A 20,127-nucleotide genomic window follows, 5' to 3' on the forward strand; every position below is an offset into this window, starting at 1 on the left:
CTTGCTCTGTCACCCAGGCTAGAGTGCAGTGGTGCAATCATATAAGCTTAATTCTTACAGGAAAGAGATGCAGACGAAGAGGGGCCTTCTAGGTTTAGGAAACAGCAAGTACAAGGTGGGAGTGGGGCACAGAAAGCAGGCGGTGTCTGGGGCAGTGTGGACAAGCAGATGAGTGGTACGTGAGATTGGGAGGAGGGTTACTTTAGGCAGCCAGCAAGGCAGGGCCACAAATGTCATAGGAAGGTGTTTACACAGTGGAGAACCTTTGGAAGGAGAACCTCTTTGAATCAAGAGGATAATGTGATCTGATTCATTTATTTAAAAGGTGGCTTTGGATGCTGGGTAGACAATAGAATGTTAGGGGACAAGGGTGAATGGCAGGCGTATTAGTTTGTTTTCACGCTGCTATGTAGAAATACCTGAGACTGGGTAATTTATAAAGGAAAGAGGTTTAATTGACTCACAGTTCCGTGTGGCTGGGGAGGCCTCAGGAAACTTACAATCACAGCAGAAGGGGAAGCAAACATGTCCTTCTTCACATGGTAGCAGGAGAGAGAAGTGCCAAGTGAAGATGGAAAACCTCTTATAAAACCATCAAATCTCGTGAAAACTCACTCACTGTCACGAGACCAGCATGAGAGTAACCACTCACATGATTCAGTTACCTCCCACCAAGTCCCTTCTGTGACATGTGGGGATTATGGGAACTACAAAGATGAGATTTGGGTGGGGACACAGCCAGACCATATCACCAGGAGATCAAGGAGGAGATGAGATTACAAAGAGACAGGTGATGGAGGCTGGGACTAGACAGAAGCCCCAAGTAGAAACTAGTGGATGATGCTTCCCATCATTGGCACAGGGCAGCAGCAATAAAGATCTTAGTGAAGAGATAGATAGTATGACCTAGCAGTAGTTTTCACAAAAGTAAGAAGCCTCAGACCTCATAGCTTTGTCAAAAGTGGAGTTTGGGCTCTGTGTTAGGAATGTTACTACTGTCATCTTGCCATGGTGCAGTATCCACTGATAATATTTTTATTTTCAATTATGAAATCTTATACTTTTGGGGAGTTATTGAATATAACTATGTATCCAGAGTTTAAGAAGGCAATCTGGATTTCTGTATAGAAATAGGGAAGGTAAACTTTTTATGTAAAGAGCTGGATAGTAAGTATTTTCATTTTATGGGGCCTACTGTGTCTTGCTATAATTACTTAACTCTGCCATGATAGTCCAAAAACAGCCATAGGCAATACATAAATGAATGGGTGTCACTGTGTTCCAATAAAACTTTACTTACAAAAGCAGGCAGTGGGCTATATTTGGCCCAAGGATCATAGTGTGCCACCCCCAGGTAGAGAATATCATTTATTTCATTATCCAAATAATTTTTCCATAGAACCACTTCAAGACATTTTCCCCAAACTTTTGGTTACAAAAATACAGTGCATCTGCTATACCTGTGCTTATCTTAACACTAGAAAACATGATCTAATTTAAAGACTATTCAATACAGTGTTTTTCAAATCTCAGGGATTCCTTGGAGGTAACTCAGCAGACAACTAGGTAGGGGTCGAGGTGGAGGGTTTTGGGCCCCTCCTTCTGCTTTAACCGGGAGCCCCTTTTTGATACATTTAGTTTTATTGGTGATCTTGATAGGAGTTCATTTGAACGAAAGGAGTTGGGAGCAAGAAAAATATGAGAAAATCATCAATCCAGTCCAACTGGTTGGAAATCATCTCTCCTTTCCACTGTCATGCTTTAAAGAGGCATTTATTACATGACTGCTCATAGAATAAATTAGTGCCTTGATTTCCTGCCTGGATGGTGGAGGGAAGAGAGTAGAGCTGTGGGGAGGGTCTACTTTCTGAGCCTTTTAAGGTAGGGGCAGCAGGCTGGCATTTGTCAGGCCTGGAGAGGAAGGATGATAGGGTGGCTTAAACTTTACATTCAAACACAGCTAGGTTTGAGTCTTTGCTCTGTCACTTAGTGGCTAGACAAGTTATTTATTTAACTCTCTGATCTATCTGTTTTCCCAGCTGGAAAATTGTGAGGACACCACTTCCCTTCCCAAGCTGTTGGGTGGATTAAATGAATTAATGTATGTAAATTGCCTGGCACGTTGCCAGCTGCTTGAGAAATATTAATTTCCGTCTTCCTTTTCCTTATTCATCCTGTTCTCAGGGGTGTGACATGAGCTCAAAGTCTCTTTGAGACCTTCTCCAGTCTCTTTCCTATTGACCTCTATTTTTATGTCCCAATCTTTTCTTCTTTTCTTAGGATGCGGCCAGGTTCTGCGAGCCCCAAAGGGTCAGATTTTGTTGGAAAGCTATCCCCTAAATGCTCACTGCGAATGGACCATTCATACTAAACCTGGATTCATCATCCAACTAAGGTAAGGAGCTGGGGTCAGAACTAAGGAGTCTGAGGTTTTAAGGACACAGCAATGGGATAGAAGGCTTTTGGTCACTGGAATCCTCTGGAGCCTTTATATATATTGGAGCCTTTCTCTTTACCACTCTGTGATTCTCTGGGATAAGGCCTGGCTGAAACTACAGCCAACTAAATGCTTGTCATCACTGCCTTAGAAGTGTAGGGCTCAGATGATTTTGACCCAAGGATAACACCAACAAAGCAAAATACTGAGAGCAATCTACCCATCCACAAATCTTCAACAGTGTTTCCTACTTACTCAGGACCGGGCTGGTTCCTATGGGAGGGATGTAAAGAAATAAAAGGCACAGGCCTAACTTTCAAAGAATTATACTTTAGATTGGGGCTGATGCTTGTCACAGCTCCTTTAATTGGAGCTTTCAGAAAAAAAGCAAACATCCCACAACAAATAAACTAATTCTCTCACCTGTGTGGAAGACGAGTCATTTCTTTTTGTGGAGCTTTAGGGCCCTCGCAAATGTTGTTTATGCCATAGTCCAAAGTATAGACCCTGTTTTATTGTAACTATTGATAAATGCTACACAAGGGACCTGTTTGGTGAGAGCTGTTCATGACTGCATCATCGTGCTGGAACAGTTCATGGCACACTATAGTTGCATGATAAATACTTGTTGCATGAATAAATGCCAAAAGAACTGCTTTCTGACTCCAGCATATCTTCTCTCTCCTGAAAAACACCTCCCCTTTTCCTCACTCACCCCTAGAATGGCTAGGGTCATTGTCCACTTAGCTCTTCTCATTTTAGCCCTGTGGTGACAGTGAACGGATTTAAAATCCCTGATCCCCTAGGGCACAGGCTTTCACTAAGTATTTTCTGGGTGGATAAATGGACACAGAGGTTGCCACATGCTACCTGGCTTCTTGAATGTCTCTCTGTCCTCCAGGAGGGGCAACATGGTACCCTGAATTAGAAAAATCCAGCAAAACAGGTCCCCTTCTCAATCTTCCTCTTCAAAACTAGCGCTTGTCAGATTGTGTTTCTACTCCCTGAGGACCTGGGGTTGGGAATGAGTCTCATTAATTCCTAGAGGAAGGCTGGCTCAAGGAACAAGCGATGAACCACACTGTTCTGCCCAGTGGGCTCAAGGCTAAGTCTGCAGGGATGACAAAGGTAGGTGTTAAATGCTGCATGTTAATATTTCAGCAGCTCAGGAACCAAGACCAATGGTCCCCTCTGGGCCTCTCAGGAGCTTCTCCCAAATCCAAGATGCAAAAGGAAATTCTAAAATAGCAACACTGCGGAGGATTGAGAAGCATATTAGCTGCCCAGGAAAGGGCCTTAGGGAGGCATGGAAATGTGTGGATTTCTTTTCCTCAAGTGAAGTCTGGAGCACCTGGCCAGGGATAGTAATAATGATGGAAACACTTGGAAGTATAGACACAATGTTCAGCCCCAAAGCCCAGAAGGTGTGCCCGATGCCCCTTTTCCTTCACCTACCACCAGACCACCACAAAATCTATTTTCTTACTTGAAAAATAGTCCATCCACAGCTCTCTGTCACCACTGTCACCATTCTGCTTCAAGCCACGCCCATCTCCCACTGGGATTCTGTCATGCCCTCCTAACTGGCTTCCTGGCTTCCACTCCTGCCAGCTCTGCCATCTCCTCTCTGCAGAGTGGCTGCAGGGAGCCTTTAAAATCTGCATTATCCCCTTGTTGAAACCTTTCAGTGGCTTCCTATAGACTTGGAATAAAAGCTAGTTTCCTTACCACACAAGATCGGTTACAGGCTCCCCTCACTGGCCTCGGATCCTATCACTCTCCCCTTCATTCACCACCTTGCAGCATCCCTGGTTTTCTTCCAGTTCCTCGAACATGCTAACCTCATCATTGCCCCAGGGCCTTTGCACTTACAGATTCCCCTGCCTGGACCACTCTGCCCCCATGACCTTCACATGGCTGGCTCTACCGCATCATTTAAACCTCTGCCCAGCTAGCATCCTCACAGGGGGCTTCTTTGACCACATTGCGTCAGAAACTTAAGACCTTAGTCACTTTTCCTGCTCTTACCTGGTTAATTTGATTCGCAGCACTCAGCACTCTAAAATTACCTTGTTTTTTAGTCTCCTTGCTTATTATCTATCTTCTAACCCAGAATTAATCTCCATGAGGGCTGGCACGTGTCTAGTTGGTAGTTGGGGCACTGCAATGCTGACAGCACCTAGGACAGTGTCTGGGACAGAGCTGGCCTCCAGAAATATGTGTTCAGTAAGTGAACAAAAGGACAAATGAATGCATGAACGCAAATATAGTTGCAATGTCTCTTCAGCTTCAGGAAAAACTGTGGTTTCTGTCAGGTAGTAGCCTCTCCCTTACTCTGCGGACAAAGATATCGAGGCCAAGAGAAGAAGCTGATTCCTTAACACACACAGTGAGCGCGTGGTGGCATCTGGATAAGAAATCAGGTGTCCTCTTAGATGTTAGAGCAGGCTGTACAACATGCGATTCACAGGACCTACACCCCAAAAGCACTGTGATCAACCCTTTGTGAAGTAAACACTGATGAAACTCGGGTATTGGATTTCTTTATTATTAGTACCTTTTAGAACACTTAAAATCAATATACTCTTTGTCACTCTATTCCAGTGTTCCCTAATGCTGGCGTGTTGGGTTTTTACTGTAGTTGGCAGAAATATCCCTACTCCCAACATTTTAGGCAGCAGTTATGAGCCTTTCTATTTCTATTTTTTTCTCCAGAGTGTGGAGAAGAAGATACAGATATACATTTTGTGAACTTGATACTCAGGTATTCCCTTGGAAATCCTGGAAAAATGCTTTTGCCTGTCTTGCCCTGGGATGTGGCTGCTGCTTTTCTTGTCTTTTGGACTTGGGGGCTTAATGTCATCTTCTGTGTTTCCAATCTGGTGTATCTCAATGCTTTCAAACCCAAGACCCCTTTTGGATAAGCATGGATGTATCAGGTTTCCTTAACCCCTGAAATTCTGACTTGGTGCTACTTTGTCTGCTCTTTGGGTGAGAATTATCGTCGCCTAGAAGATAATTACCTTCTGTTTCTTCCGTCAAACAGAAGAGTGTGCAGAGGTTTTCTGTTGTTTTTTTTTTCCCCTTTATTTAGTCTTGCAAAACAGTATGAGCTTTTTTTCATTCTCCAACTATAAAATTACAATAACGTAACCATTCAGTCATATATTTGGCAATATCCGTAGCATCTCCATAGGCCAGGCACTGTGCTGGACACTGTGAAAACCGTAGAACGAGACAGGTGTTCCTCCCTGCCTTCAAGTAACTTGCAGGCTAGTGGAGAAGGCAGGCCACACATTCACACACAAAAAGCCAAGGAGGTAAATATAAGAAGTTAAAATTTATGTCTACATTATGAGAAAAATAAGGGATCTTCTTTGGAAAGACTGGTCAGGGAAGCCTCTTTGAGGAGAGAATATTTAAGCTTAGGCCTGAGGATAGGAAGGAACCAGCCACGCAGACTGGGAGGAAAAAGGGCCCTGGAAAAGTGACCAACACATGCAAAGACTCTCTGCATGGATTATGGCACCCTGCTCCACCTGGGCAAGCACTTGCATGTGCGTATACATACAAACAGTGCACAAATACATACTTCTCCACTAAGAGAAATTCGCCAACCTCCGAGGACCATTTTCCTATCAGATCAGGCCAATGACACCATCTGTTCCTCAGGCCTGTTCCTCATCTGGCCTTGAATGTGCCCAGCGGTCTCAGGACTTCCAGGACCCATCCACTTCCCTTGTCACCCTGTCCACCCGCAGGTTTGTGATGTTGAGCCTGGAGTTTGACTACATGTGCCAGTATGACTATGTTGAGGTTCGTGATGGAGACAACCGCGACGGCCAGATCATCAAACGTGTCTGTGGCAATGAGCGGCCAGCTCCTATCCAGAGCACTGGTTCCTCACTCCACATCCTCTTCCATTCTGATGGCTCGAAGAATTTCGATGGTTTCCATGCCATTTTTGAGGAGATCACAGGTAAAGGCCAATGAGACAAATGTGGCATTTTGTGGCTTTTTCCAGACAAATACCTCCTTTCCATGTCCCTTCCTTTCTTCATCTCAGACTTATTAAAACCTAGCAGACTGTATTCTCAGAAACCGCCTACACACTGAGAAAAAAGAATAGCAAGGTATATTTCAGAAAAGCTTACCCAGAACCAGAACTAGGAATTATCTCCCTTATACAAATGCAGTGGCTAAAGCACAGGGAGGCTGAATGACTTGTCTGAGGTCACACAGATATAGGGGCAGAACCAGGGATTTGTACCCAAGCTGTTCGGCTCTAGAGCTCACACAAGGGGACCTCTCATGGTTGAGAGCATTGGCTTTAGATCTCTGACAGATCAAGCTATGTGACCTTGGGTAAGTTCTTCTACCCCTCTGGGCCTCTGTTTCCTAATGATAGTGATCATTAGGAATGATGATAGTGATAAGGGAGTAATAGTAGATCCTTCTCCATTAAAGAGGCTCTGAGAGACAGAACAAATGGAGAGCTTAACATAGTCTGGTACATAGTAAGAACTCAACAGCTGCCTAACCATAGGCATACCCTTACCCTCTGCTTGCCATCTATAAAATAGGGATTAAAAGACTATAATGGTAAATGTCATTGACTTGATGAGTAACTTTAAGCTGACTGTAATTCTTGCTGTGATCACATTAGGAAGTAGGATTTGACCAAACTGAACAAAATGCTCAATCCTAAGCCATCACCCCACTCTCATCATTCTGAGATCAGATTGCATCAGGTTTTACAAAATAGACACATGCTTGAAGTTTGATTTTAAAAAAACTGAATTAAAAAAGAACTTGTAATAGTATTCTGATCATTAAGGTTTCCTTATTTACAGGGTATGACATGAAAGTCTCGGGAAAGAAGGTGGGTGGCTAAATAATCAGTGTCTCTTCAGTCCTGTCTGTTCAGAAAGGCCAGGAGACCCTGCTCTCCTGTCTACCCCTCTTTTAGGATGCTGCCTACAGGAAGTCTCGGCAGGTGCTCTTTCCAGTCTCTGTGCCTGCTCCCTGTGGAGCTGTGCAGGGCCTGGGAGTTCTGAGGCTTTGCTGCTGTGGTGTGATCAGCCTGTGGCTGAATCCTCATCCCTTGGTGACACCCTGCAGGTATAGGATGAGCAAGGTCCCAAGTGAGAGGCATCTGTGGGGGCTTAGGACAGTCAGCAAACCAGGTAGGGGCAGCAGTGACTGGCCGGTCTGTGACTCTGGGACTGAGGGACGGTCAGGAGAATGTCCTTCTCCTCTGAAATGACTTCCTCAACCTCCCTTGGAGAACTTTGGCAATACTGGCCTGTGTTTTATCAATGCTGTCAAATAATACCACTTCCCATTTTTCAAACATCCCTGTTTGTTCACTTGCCCTCAAGATATTTCCTCTGGCTAAAGTCACCTGTCTGCAACCTGCACATCAAAATCCATCCTTCACAGTCCCTACTACATTCTTTCTCCTCTCCTACATCTTTTCTCTTGCTCCAACAAGCTATGACTTTGCCCTTTTTTGAATGTCATTGCCTCTTCTTTCTTCATAATACACTAACTATATACTTCAAGTCATAGTTGTTTTATATTTTCTTCAAGTAGCTTTAATCTGGTAAATAGGATGTCCTGTTCATCTTTGTATTGCTCCCACGCCTTCCACAGAGCAAGTACTCAATACAGATTTGTTGAACTGAGCCAAGGAATTTACTTCTACATTGGGATAAATGAATGTAGGATTGATGGATAACACACAGATGAGTGTTTCTCAAAATCTTTTCTGTAGAAAAATAGTCCCCAGGATGCCTTGTAAAATGCATGCTTTGAGGTCAAATGAGCTTGAAATTCACAATGTATTTTAGGAAACTCACAATGTGTATTAGGGCATTGAACTGAGAAGTTCTGCAGTAAGGAAATCTGGTTAATTAGCATTGAAAGTAAGCAACATTTCTCTAACATATTTGAGCTCAGAACCCTCAGTAAAACATATCAACAACTCAAGGGACTAATGATTACAGAATATAAGTTTGGAAATTATTGAATATACCTTCAACAATGTCATAAAGATTGTCTTCCAGTTGTATTGCCCCTGTAGCCAGGATGCTGAGCTTTTATTTGAAAAAAGATGGTCTTCAGCTACCCAAAGATGTCTCTGTACACTGAAATCCCTATGGGAGAGATACAAGCATGGCTCTGCTTTCATCAGTTTAATATTGTTGTTTGCATTGCCTTGTGGTCTTCAGAATATAGGAGTGTTAAGCATACTTCTGGGGCCCTCAAAAACATCAAATAATATCACCAACATTTGATATTTAATGAGTATCTATTTTAGGCATTTTCAAATAATCATAACATGAATTCAGTAAAGCGAATAAAAAACATTGCAAGAAGACTTTAATAAGCAATTAAAAGACTTTGGTCAAGACTCTGGGCCTGAAGACATCAACTCAATGCACAGTGGCACTGAGGGATGCCTTTTCTCTTACAGCATGCTCCTCATCCCCTTGTTTCCATGACGGCACGTGCGTCCTTGACAAGGCTGGATCTTACAAGTGTGCCTGCTTGGCAGGCTATACTGGGCAGCGCTGCGAAAATCGTGAGTATGCTTCCTAAGTGGGAGTTAAGGTGTCAGATGGGGCTGGTATGGAAGGATTTTAAGAGCTTGCAGGGCCTACTCTTTCTTGATGTCTAGGCTGGTCTGTCAAAGATGGCACACAGTGTGGACACTCCCAGTGAGTGGTTCTCAGAAGGGCAGAGCTGCTTCTGAGTCAGGTTGTCTGCAACTTCTTAGGTTTGTCCATTGGCATTTCCAATCCTCACTTGCTGCAAATATCTCTGAGAAAGATACAATGGCCTCCAGTAATATTCAGAGCTCAAAAACACTGAAAACACTGAAAAAAGGTCAACAAACTTTCCTGTGGCTCAGTCTGTATCCCTGTCCATTCTAAGATCTGTATTTTAGATTTATACTCCAGGCACCATTCACAGACTCCAATGTGAGTTATTGCTTATCTTGAAGCCCTGCAATGAGGGGGTAGATATTTAGGGTGACCATGAGCTCCAGTTTCTCAGGGATAATCTCAGTCTATACATTTTGCTGAGCAAAATTATTAGTAGCATACTCTTTCATGGGCAAAGTGTCGTGAATTGGATGACAAACTATGTGGTCATGTTTTAACACATGTCATATATAAGGCCTTGGTTACCAGACCAAAAACAGGTGTCACAGATGGAAGCCATCAGCATGGAATGAGATGTGCATAAGAACAAGAATTTGGGGGAGAGCAAAGGAGGACAGATAGTGTCCTAGGTAGATTTCCCCAAAGCAGATCGTGAGTTGAGAATGTGTACACAAGGGAAGTGTTAAGGACAGGCTCCCTGAAGAAGCTGATAGGGGAGTGGGAAGCTGACCTGGGAAGGGAAGGAGGCCAAGTAGGGGTGCGATTTCAGGCAAAATACCAACCCCAATGTTAACCTGTCATGAGATCTGGAATGTACATTACTCTTTAGAGTAATGTCCTAGCTTTAAGGCAAGGGATCTGGGCTTTCATATCCCCACAGCAATCAGTCACTGGGTACAGACTGCCCTGGGGGACTGGAGGACATAAACCGTGGACACACTTGGCTTTCTATGCATGTGGGCAAAGTGGTTCCAGTAGCTCCTGAGCAGTTCCCTGAAAGAGAGTCACAGATACAGTCCACTGGAAGTAAAATACCATAGGATGGGGAGGGGAAAAGGGCCCACAGAAACACTGAAAATAGACCCGAGGGCAGAGCACCAACAGTGTCTACTACAGTCACTTCTAACTAGCATGCACAGGTGTTCTGTTGGTCATCTAACAGCCTGGTCTGGCAGTATTCTCTAAAATTTGTGTATGTTTTGAATTAATTTTCACTAATGTTTTCTTGCAAACAATGCAGATGGAAACCATGGTTTCAATAGTGGGTCCCTGTGTGTGCCATTGATTTCTACTAAAAGCATCCTTGCCCTGGTTTGGCACAGCTGACTTGAGTGTGACTATGCTAGAGACGTAGAAAATGATGTTCTGCTTTGTGGTTCTTGCCTCATTTGAGCCTGCCATGTTGTGTGCAAGGCAGACCAGAGAAATGTTGCATTCTCTTGGCTTCAAGAATTTGTATGGAGAGCGATTCTAGTTTCTTGACAATGGCAAATCCTGAGCTTCACTCTTTGGATTCAGAGGAGGAAACAAAAAGAGGAAAGGCTTAATTTCTTGACGAACGAACTACACAATCCTTTGATAAAGAAGAGTAGAATTGGAAAGAAGAAAAATATCACCAAATAAAGCCAAAATGCCTTTAAGAAGCTGAGTCAAATTAGGAAAGAAAAATAAATTGGTCCAAAACTTATGATTAAAATATTCATTGGTAGCTTGTGAGTCAAAACAGATTTCTCAGCATTGTTATTCAATCAAGAAAAAAAGAAACATAATGAAAAAAGAATGTAAAATATATCACCATGACCTGATTCATAACTTAATTCACAAACTGTCTCAAATTACTTTAAAACATCAGCATAGATGGGCAGGAAAATTCTCCCTTGCTGGTTTTCAAAATATTGTTCAAAAGCCATAATTCCCTTAGTACCATGTAGTTATAGCAAGGTGAAGGTGTTACCGATGGATATCTGATATGTCATTTACTGGCATCGATATGGGGGAGCTAAATGTTTTTTGTTTGTCTGTTTTCTATAAGATCCAGGTTCATTTTTCCTTCTAGGAAATTTGGCACGAGTTTCAACTAACTCACTGGGGGATACATCACAAAAAGTGGCTATGGCAGTTTACGTTATAATTTCTGAGTAAACCTTAGTTAGCAATTTTTCCAGAGCAGTCTATCAGTTAGAAAAGCAAAAAAGAACGAAAAGATTTATTTTCTTGTTTTCCTCATGAGGATACCAACAAATTCAAAAAATTCTGGCAGGAATTATTTTGAAATTAGGAAGAAACCCAAGCATCTGGGATTCCCCAAACTCTTAAGTGCCCAAATTAGACTAGGCTCTTTTTTTTTTTTAAAAAAAATAGCTTTAAAATCAATATTAATGACCAAAATCAATATTAATAAGAATTCTTTCATTTATGCAGTGCCACATCTGATGAGGGGAAACCATTTCATAGGTGCTGCTTTAATGATCTCTTCAAGTCTTTGTGGAAAGGTAGATGCTCAGTTTTGCAGACGAGTGATTTGAAGCAGAGAATGCAAGACACTGGTCCCCATCAAATTCAAAACCAGAGGCCATAATTTCATGTTTCTCATTTAGTTCACAATCTCTCAGACACGACACTTGCTGTATGTTTTGGTGAGACTCCAGATGCTTGACTGATGAACTCTGATTACCATTATGCCCCATTAGCGAGTCCTCTTAAAGGACTTCCCTTCCCAGGTAGAGCTCATCTGTTTCTCTTTTCCAAATAGAATTATGATGTGCAATCTCTTGATAGAAACTATTCTCTTTATTTTCCTTATGTATGTGTATGTCTGTGAGTGGAGTGGAATAGAAGTAGATTTTCTACTTAATTGCAGAAATATATGTCAAAAAAATCAAATAGTACAGAGGTGTATAGAATAAAAAGAGAACATTGTTTTTTCTTGCCCAATCCTGGTTGCCAGTGGAAGCATTGTAAGAAACTTGGTGGCTATTCTTCTAGACTTTTTTTCCTATGGTATGCAAACCTAAGTGATCTATGTGCCATTATTTTAAACCAGTGGTTCTCAACCAGGGGTGATTTTGCTCTCCATCTCTACCCACAGGGGACATTTGGCAATGTCTGGAAACAGTGTTGGTTGTGATAATTGTAGGAGTGAGGTGGTGTGCTGCTGGCATCTAGTGGGTAGAGGCCAGGGATGCTGCTAAACATCCTACAACGCACAGGATAGGCCCTACAACAGTTATCTGGCTCAAAGATCAGTAGCGCCAAGGTTGAAAAACCTTGTTTTAAACACAAGTGGATTAAGTATTCATACAATTTTTCAATTGATTTTCAGTCCCCATGTTATGGATATTTTTTCGAGATCTGTCCACGTTGTTATACTGATTTGAAAAAATGATTGCTGAGTATTCATTGTATGGCTGAATGTATTAATATAATTATATAGTCATCCAAGTCCTTAAGATGGACTTGATATTGCTTTTAATATTTTGCTATTATGAAGAGCACTGCAATGAATATCCTTACATATATTTCTTTGCTCATACGTAGAAATATTTTTGTAAGATAAATTCTTAGATGCTGAACTGTTCATTCAAAGGGTACACATATTTTGATTTTGAGAGCTACTTTGGTCACTAAAAGGTTTTGGCAATTTAGAAGATGAGCCATTCATTATCAACACCTGTCCTCAAAATAAGACTTGGGACCTGCATTGCAGAAACTAGGATCTATCCGTGTCAAGCTGGAAATGAATTTATTTTCAAAGGAATTCCATTGGTCTAGGGAGAAATTTCTCCTTCAGACTTTTGTGGGACAGGTTAAAGAATGCAAAATAATCTGCTAGATTTGGCCTACTACTAGCGGTCAAGAAGGTGTGAGAGCCCCAATGGGACAGTCTTCAAGGTCCGCTACCCCAGGCCTCACCTGCCCTAGATTGCTTCCGAAGGAGGAAAAACTTCCCCTGGTGCCTGGGTGACCTCCTCGGAAGCATAACAAGGGGAACAGCCCCCTCCTCTGCCTTGAGGCCAAGCTAGCCTCCTGCCAACACCGTCAGCAACCTCCAGCCTCCCTGGGCCACCGTGTAGGAAACTGGGGCCCCTTCTTCCCTCTGAAGTTTCCTGTTTCTTTGTATGGAACACAACGACAAAATGGGTCCTCGAGTAAATGGTCAGAATCTTGTTTTGAAAAAGTGGAGAGCAAGGGATTCATCGTCCTGCTCTAATTTCCATGTTGCCTTTGTTCCCCCGGCCCAGTTGACGGGCTGGGACTTCCCCCTGCATCCTAATGAAGGACGATGAAACGGGCTAACTCTTGGGGCACAATGCTCACACTGCGGGCTCTGACGCGCCTTGGAGCAAAACAAATCGGCCTCCACCAATTAAAGAAAAATGGTGAATTTGGATTCATTTGGGTTTGGGAGTCTCAGAAAGTTCCCACTGGCCTGTCCCAAGGCCTGGGAAGAAAAGAGCTCAGGCTGAGAGGCACACTTTATGCTTCAGCTTCAAAGGGGAGACCCGCGCTTCTCATCAGAATAAACAATTAGGAACTTTGGGATGTTCACGAAAACATGAAGCCGAACCACTGAGAATGTACTGAGACCTCTAGTGGGTAAACTGTCATCTCTCCCATCAGGGACAGATACATATACTGCAGCCTAGGTGGAATTATTGCAAAGTATTCTGAAATCTCTGAGGGTGAGGCATTTAAAAATGGAATTATTTACTTCCTTTTTCACAGTTCTAAGACCTCTCTTATCCTTAATACACAGAAGACGTGCATCTTTGTCCATCGTGAGATGGTACACCCCAAGGTGAAGAATCACCTTAGAATCTGTGGCCAGAAAATCCTTGCTTTGACACTGAGTCTTCAATTAACTAGTCAGGTGGGCTTGAGCGAGTCATTTAGCTCCTATAAGCCTCAGTTTCCCCATTTATAATCTCCAGAAAAATAATACTGAATTCCTCTTAGGGTGTTTGTAGGGAGGGGATGAGATGATCCACATAAGGCACTGAGTTGAGTAATAGGAGCCATCCCACTGTTTCTGATTCCACATTACAGCCATTTAAAAGTATGACAGAAAGTAAGGGATTCTCTGGATAAGGGATTAGGGCAACAACACTAGTTTCTACAATCTAGACAATTATGACATAACTTTCTCAAAGTCCCAGGATTTAAGAAAACTCTTCCAAGACTTTCTGAGTTTCCTTTGCAAACCTCCCGAAGCCATTGCTAAACACTAAATATTGCCACCACTGCACCAACATACAGGCAAGAAAGATCTGGTTTTAAAGGGACAAGTAGGTGTTGCCAGTGTCATTGTTGTAAAGAAATACTGGATCCCAGGAAAAGACACCCACATTAGGCATGTTGAATGCTGAGACTTTGTACCCTGGACAGCCTTGGGAGGGGGCTGTTAGAAATGACAAAAGAGTAATGTTGGGGAGAAACTAGATTCGGACACTCCAGAGCAGGTTGCTCAAAGCATCATGTTATCTGGCCAGCCTCCCTTTTTCTCATGGGGTTTTATTAGTCACTCATTTAGTGTGGTCTGTGTCAGTCCCCTGCTGGTCATTTTGGAGACAAGACTTCAGAGTTAACATTTTGGTATTTTGTTAAAAGGACAGGGAGAAGAAAAAGAAAGAAGCAGTCAAGACTTCAGAGTAACATTTTGGTATTTTGTTAAAGGGGCAGGGAGAAAAACAAAGGAGCAATCTGTCTTGAGAGGGTATGAAGGGCATAGGGCTAATTCCATGGAGAACAGTCCCAAGGAATCCATGGCTATTACCCATATGCTCTTGATAGCCCAGAGCCTTTGCAGACTGGAGGAGCCCAGAAAGACCATTAGCTAGCGGGCCACTGTCTTCTTACACATTACCTGGGTCTCTCCTCTATTCACCCTCCCTAATATGAAATGAATCTGTAATGTCCTCCTTGGTGTATTCAGAGGGATGCCATCCCATTTGGATTTAGATCCAAAAAACAAAAGCTGTCACTGAACATAGTAGAAGCTGCCCTTTTATAGTTACCAAGGTGTGTGTATGTGTAGTTGTTTTTTTTTTTTTAATTTTGGTGAAAAGTTTTCTTTTCATTTAGATCAATCCTTGTTAGATGAGCTTGGGTCTACCTAGCCCAAGTGACATCTTAGTATGAACTCTCCTGGGCTCCATGGGCCTTGTGGCCTCTTGACCAAAACACTGCTATGTCTCATGCAGGGCAAGAGGCTTGGGGATTGTGACATAAGGGGTGTATTTTACTACTCAGGAATTATTTCAGCATGGACAGCATTCTAGCCAAATACCAAGACTGGAGCCAAATACCAAGGTGAGGCCATCTAAACAATGGAGCAAGACTACCTCCAAGAGTTGGGAACAGAGCACCCATCAGTGTTGAAAGGGCCAGACCCACCATTGCTTTGCTAAGGCTTTGCTTGCACCTGTCTGATTCTTGTCAAGGCCCTTTTGGCTTTTTCTTTGGCAGATGAGGTCACTGAGATAGGACTTAATGTGGGAGGCAGATTGTATTTGGGTTCTGGGTTAAGAGCTATTTCATTAGAACTGGGATGGACTGTCTACCTACTGAGGGTTGAAAGAGAAGGGTACAAACAGCGAGAGCAGAGCACAATTAACTTCTCTTGGAAACAAGCATCCCTGACATTATGGGATCCAAGACAGACACCAGCCTGTTGGCAATGGTTATAGAACCCCACTTTTCCTTAAAGGCATCTGCCTTGTGGGACATTTACCACCTGTTCCTCCCCTTGTGGGACATTAACTACATGTCCCTCTTCCTGTGCCAGAAAATGAAAGCTTCCCTTTTGCAAAATGAAAGGTACTCTTGTTGATATACATGTACTAAAGCAATAGTCATTATTCTGTCTATCGTTAATATAGGCCAGGCTCTGGGCTTTATGTGACGTGGTCCATTTATTTGTCTCAATGTTCCCATGTAGTAGATACTTTGATCATTTGCACTTTACAGATTCACCCAGCTAGACATTTTTGAGTGTCTACTAGGTACCAGGCACTGGGGAAATAAGGCAGGGCTATCCAGTATATATTTTCCCCTCCTTTTGACAAAGCTATAAAACAATTCCAATCTTAGCCCTTTCCTAGTCCTTAGAAGAATGTTACATGCCATGCAGTTTCCAGCTACAGCTTCTTCTAGCAAGGTTTTTGGTAATAGTGATGGTGATGATGAAAGTTATTACATGCGTCCAGTATGCCATGAACTGGGTGGGATCTGCTAGGACTCAAATGTGCTTAGCAGCTGAGGACTCTTCTGCAAGGTCATTCTTTTCATCCCCAAGGCTAAACAGAACAGAATTGCCTAGCTTGGGCCATTTTCATAGCAAACATTTCTTACAGTTTGAGAAGTTGGCTATGAATACCACTGGGGAACATTTCCCCCAGTAGTTTAGAGTTATTATCCACCCCCAAGGAGCTGAAGCAGAAATCTTCTGAGATTTGGGGAAACCCCAAGAAAACTAATGTTACCAAGCAGATTGTGTTTGGACAGTGAAGTTTCTAACACCTACAAAGGTTACCCATCTACTCTATCAAATGGGAATGTGTCAGGTTGATTTTGAAGAAGAAATGAAATGACCAGAACTTTTCAAAAAATTTTGCAAGTTGACCTGTCTCTTAGGCACAGGCAGTTTCAGCTGTCTAATTAAATAGGCCATCCAAACACCGGAAAAGTGGTATCCGAAAGACATAGTGTACCATGCCCAAGGACAATACTGATTAAGATCAAATAGCTAATTGTAAGCCTCAGCCTCTAAATTGCTGCCGGATGAAAAAATAACAGTGTGTGCAATCCAAGCATAATTTCACATAGAGAGAGAATGAGAATTTCTCATTCACACCCCCAGAGGGCTAGAAAACATCAGGGGGGAAGAATTCCATTGGCTGGAAAGGGATAAAAAGAGTTTTCAGTGGGGATTACATCACCAGTTGGTGTCATTATTCCTGGTTGGTGAAGACCTTCCCGGGAGTAAAAAATATTTGGTTTGGTCCAGAGTCACAAAACTCAAATATAAGCTGAACAGGAAAAAGTGAGGAAGAGAAGAGAGGCCATGTGATGGCTGTCTCTAAGAGTTAAGTAGAGTTAAATAGAGTCGTGTTAAGTAGATTTCCAGGATGAACAATGCCCTGATGAGAAAGTTAATGCCTTTTCTAAACAGAACCAAAATTCTGTCACAAGTTGTTTCCTTGATTGTGGTGACAAGTGACAATGGGCGGATGGCAAGAGTATGCTAAGATTTGAGACAAACATCTCTCCATCCCTGGCCCTTGCTACCAGTTAGATGACAGTCATCAATTTTGCTGACTCTGGATCTGTTTCCTTTCCTGGAACTCTCAGATAATCTTATAGCTCCAAAACTCAGCTCATATTAAAGAAACAAAATAAGCACCCTGCCTGGCTTGGTTTTTAGCTCAGGTGGTATCTGGCAATCATAAATATTTCATTAACATAACATTTGCAAAAAAAAAGTATTTTTTTATGTATAGTTTTGTAAATCACTGCAAAGTCTTTCTGAAAGCAAGCAGGGTATAAATAATTAAAGTAAAATAAAATAATTTAGAAGCTGAACAAGAACAATAAAAAGTAAGTATTAGATGGGATGGAGATTAAAAGAAAGTGAACACACATTCATCTGGAGATGCAACCATTGCTGATTTTATTCGAAACATCTGCTCCTTTCTTCCCCTTATCTAAGGATGGGTGCTGAGGAAACGTTGTTCACTAGAGTTTTGTAAATTATAGAAATGTTAATTTTTAAAGATTATATCTTTCTAAAAAGTAGATCATTCTCCCTTTCCTGAAAAGAAAAAGGTAGCTGGACTTGATCATGCACACCATTTCTGTGCATGCCAACCCAACTGTCTTGCATTTTCATGCGCCTTCTGCCCTGTCTGAGACTTCCTCTGGCTCTCAGGGTGCACAGGCTTCTATAGGTGGGCAGATGGGAGGTATGAAGAGTTAATGTTCATCTCATCATCCTTCAACAAATGATTAATGGCAATTGGTAGGTTATAACTCATATCCTTTCCTCTGTGAGTAGGATAATGATGAGACATGCTCCACACTGTCTCCCAGAGTTTCTAAACATCATTCCAACTCAGTTATCCCCTGTGGTAACCTCCTTGATAATGTGGTCTTATCTCCTTTCTCATTTATAATAATCCCTGCCTCATTTCCCTCAATCCACTGTTGGTTCTTCCTAAGATTGTCACCTAAATGAACTACTTGCACTCAAAGCCTTGTCACACAGGCGGCTTCTGGGAGAACCCAACCTAAGACACCTCATGAAGGTGTTTCCTTGAGGAGCTAACTTAATAGACATCTACAGCTTTGTATTAGTCATGGTTCTCTAAAGAAACAGGACTAATATAATTTGTATATATGTGTGTATATATATATATACACACACACACACACATACACACACACACGCACACACACACAAAGTATTGGCTCAACAATTATGGAGGCTGAGAAGTGCTGTAATGTGCTGTCTACAAGCTGGAGACCAGGAAAGCTAGTGGTGTAATTTGAAGGCTGGAGATCCAATAGTGTAGACTTCAGTAAGCATCTGAAAGTCTAAGAACCAAGAGTGCTGAGGGCAGAGATGCCCCACTCAAGCATTCAGGCAGAGAGATAACCCAGATTATCCCTTCCTGCACCTTTTTATTCTATTCTGGCCCTCAGCAGATTGGATGATGCCTGCCCACATTGGGAGACAGCAATCCTTTTTACTCGTTCTACCAATTCAAACACCAATTTCTTCCAGAAACACCCTCACAGACACACCCAGATATAATGCTTAACCAGATATCTGGCATTTCATGATCCAGTCTAGTTGACACATAAAATTAAGTACCACAGTCAGGTAGATCACCATCTGGTTGTTTCTCTAAACTATTAGATAAGCCTTTGATTAATGCTGAATAACATATATTTTAGGGTTGCATTATCTGAAGGATACTCAAAATATGAATTATCTGCATTGCTGATTTAAAAAAATAATGTTAGATCTAAGAATTGATATTCTGTACATACACGTGTGCTCATGCACAAGCTCTTCTCTGTGTGTAAGAGCAAGCCTAGTCCTTTGTAGGGTCATGGGAGTGATTGGAGACTACAGTGTTATTTGTGGAGAGAGCCTACAATACTTCCCAGAGGATTTGGTATCTTCTGAAGGGTTTGTTCAAACTTTGCCGTGCAGCATATTGGAAAATGGCTGCTCCTATCATAAAGAAGTGTCTCTGGGTCTCTTCTAATTGTCTCATCTCTTGTAATTGTGCCCTGATCAACTGTCCACACTGCATTAACTACACGAATGTGCCCTGGTTAAATGGTGATCTCTGCATCAACAGTTCTATCTAGTACCACAAGGAGAACACAAATAGGATAAAACTGGGAGCTCCAATTCCAACAAATCTCTGATTATTCTCAGCAGAAGCATTTAAATTAGAATTTGGTTCCATTTAACTCAGCACTCTACCTGTAGATTAAGAAATTTCTTTTCAGACAGCACGGCAGGCTAAGTGGTATGAACCCACTTCAATTAATTGCACCTGATGAAATCTTTGCTGCAATCTAGACTACAGTCAACTTCTGCGGTTGGTTAGTGTTTGCTGAGACCCTGCACCTCATTCAAATTCATCTAAGGACCTATGATTACCTTTACTGTATTCATTGGTTCACAACTTATCTTCCGATGTAATTATAGAAGCAAAATTAAGAAAGGCACTAGTCACTTAGGAAGAATTGGTGCAAGTGAAAAAAATTATATATATTTATTCTCCCCATTCTTACTCTCTCTCTGTCTTTCTCCTTTTCTGGTCAGAATGAGTTGAGTTGGCCCAAAGAAGTAAAGCTGAATTTCCTGCAGTGACATCCCTTCAAGTACTAGTTGAACTATTAACTTTCTTTTTTGATTGAAAAAGATTGTGCTGGGTAAAAATCTGACCTGGGGAATAAGTGGAAGGAAAGCCCCAAATCTTTTTTTTTTTTTTTTTTTTTTTT

At 42.1% G+C, this 20,127-nt stretch overlaps 1 protein-coding gene across 5 annotated transcripts in view; it reads left to right on the top strand.

Moving 5' to 3' along the window:
* PAMR1 (peptidase domain containing associated with muscle regeneration 1) overlaps positions 1 to 20,127 on the top strand; it is a 113,350-nt gene that overhangs the window by 59,826 nt on the left and 33,397 nt on the right. For 4 of the 5 annotated variants that reach the window (XM_011965512.1, XM_011965509.1, XM_011965510.1 and 1 more), the window contains 3 exons: positions 2,281 to 2,395; positions 6,199 to 6,416; positions 8,916 to 9,023. In XM_011965512.1, the coding sequence (XP_011820902.1) occupies positions 2,281 to 2,395; positions 6,199 to 6,416; positions 8,916 to 9,023 (441 nt within the window). The remainder of the gene's footprint in view (positions 1 to 2,280; positions 2,396 to 6,198; positions 6,417 to 8,915; positions 9,024 to 20,127) is intronic. The other variant, XM_011965513.1, reaches the window with a different exon arrangement.

This window comes from Mandrillus leucophaeus, unplaced genomic scaffold, assembly GCF_000951045.1.
Source record: "Mandrillus leucophaeus isolate KB7577 unplaced genomic scaffold, Mleu.le_1.0 Scaffold73, whole genome shotgun sequence".
NCBI classification, from domain to species: Eukaryota; Metazoa; Chordata; class Mammalia; order Primates; family Cercopithecidae; genus Mandrillus; species Mandrillus leucophaeus.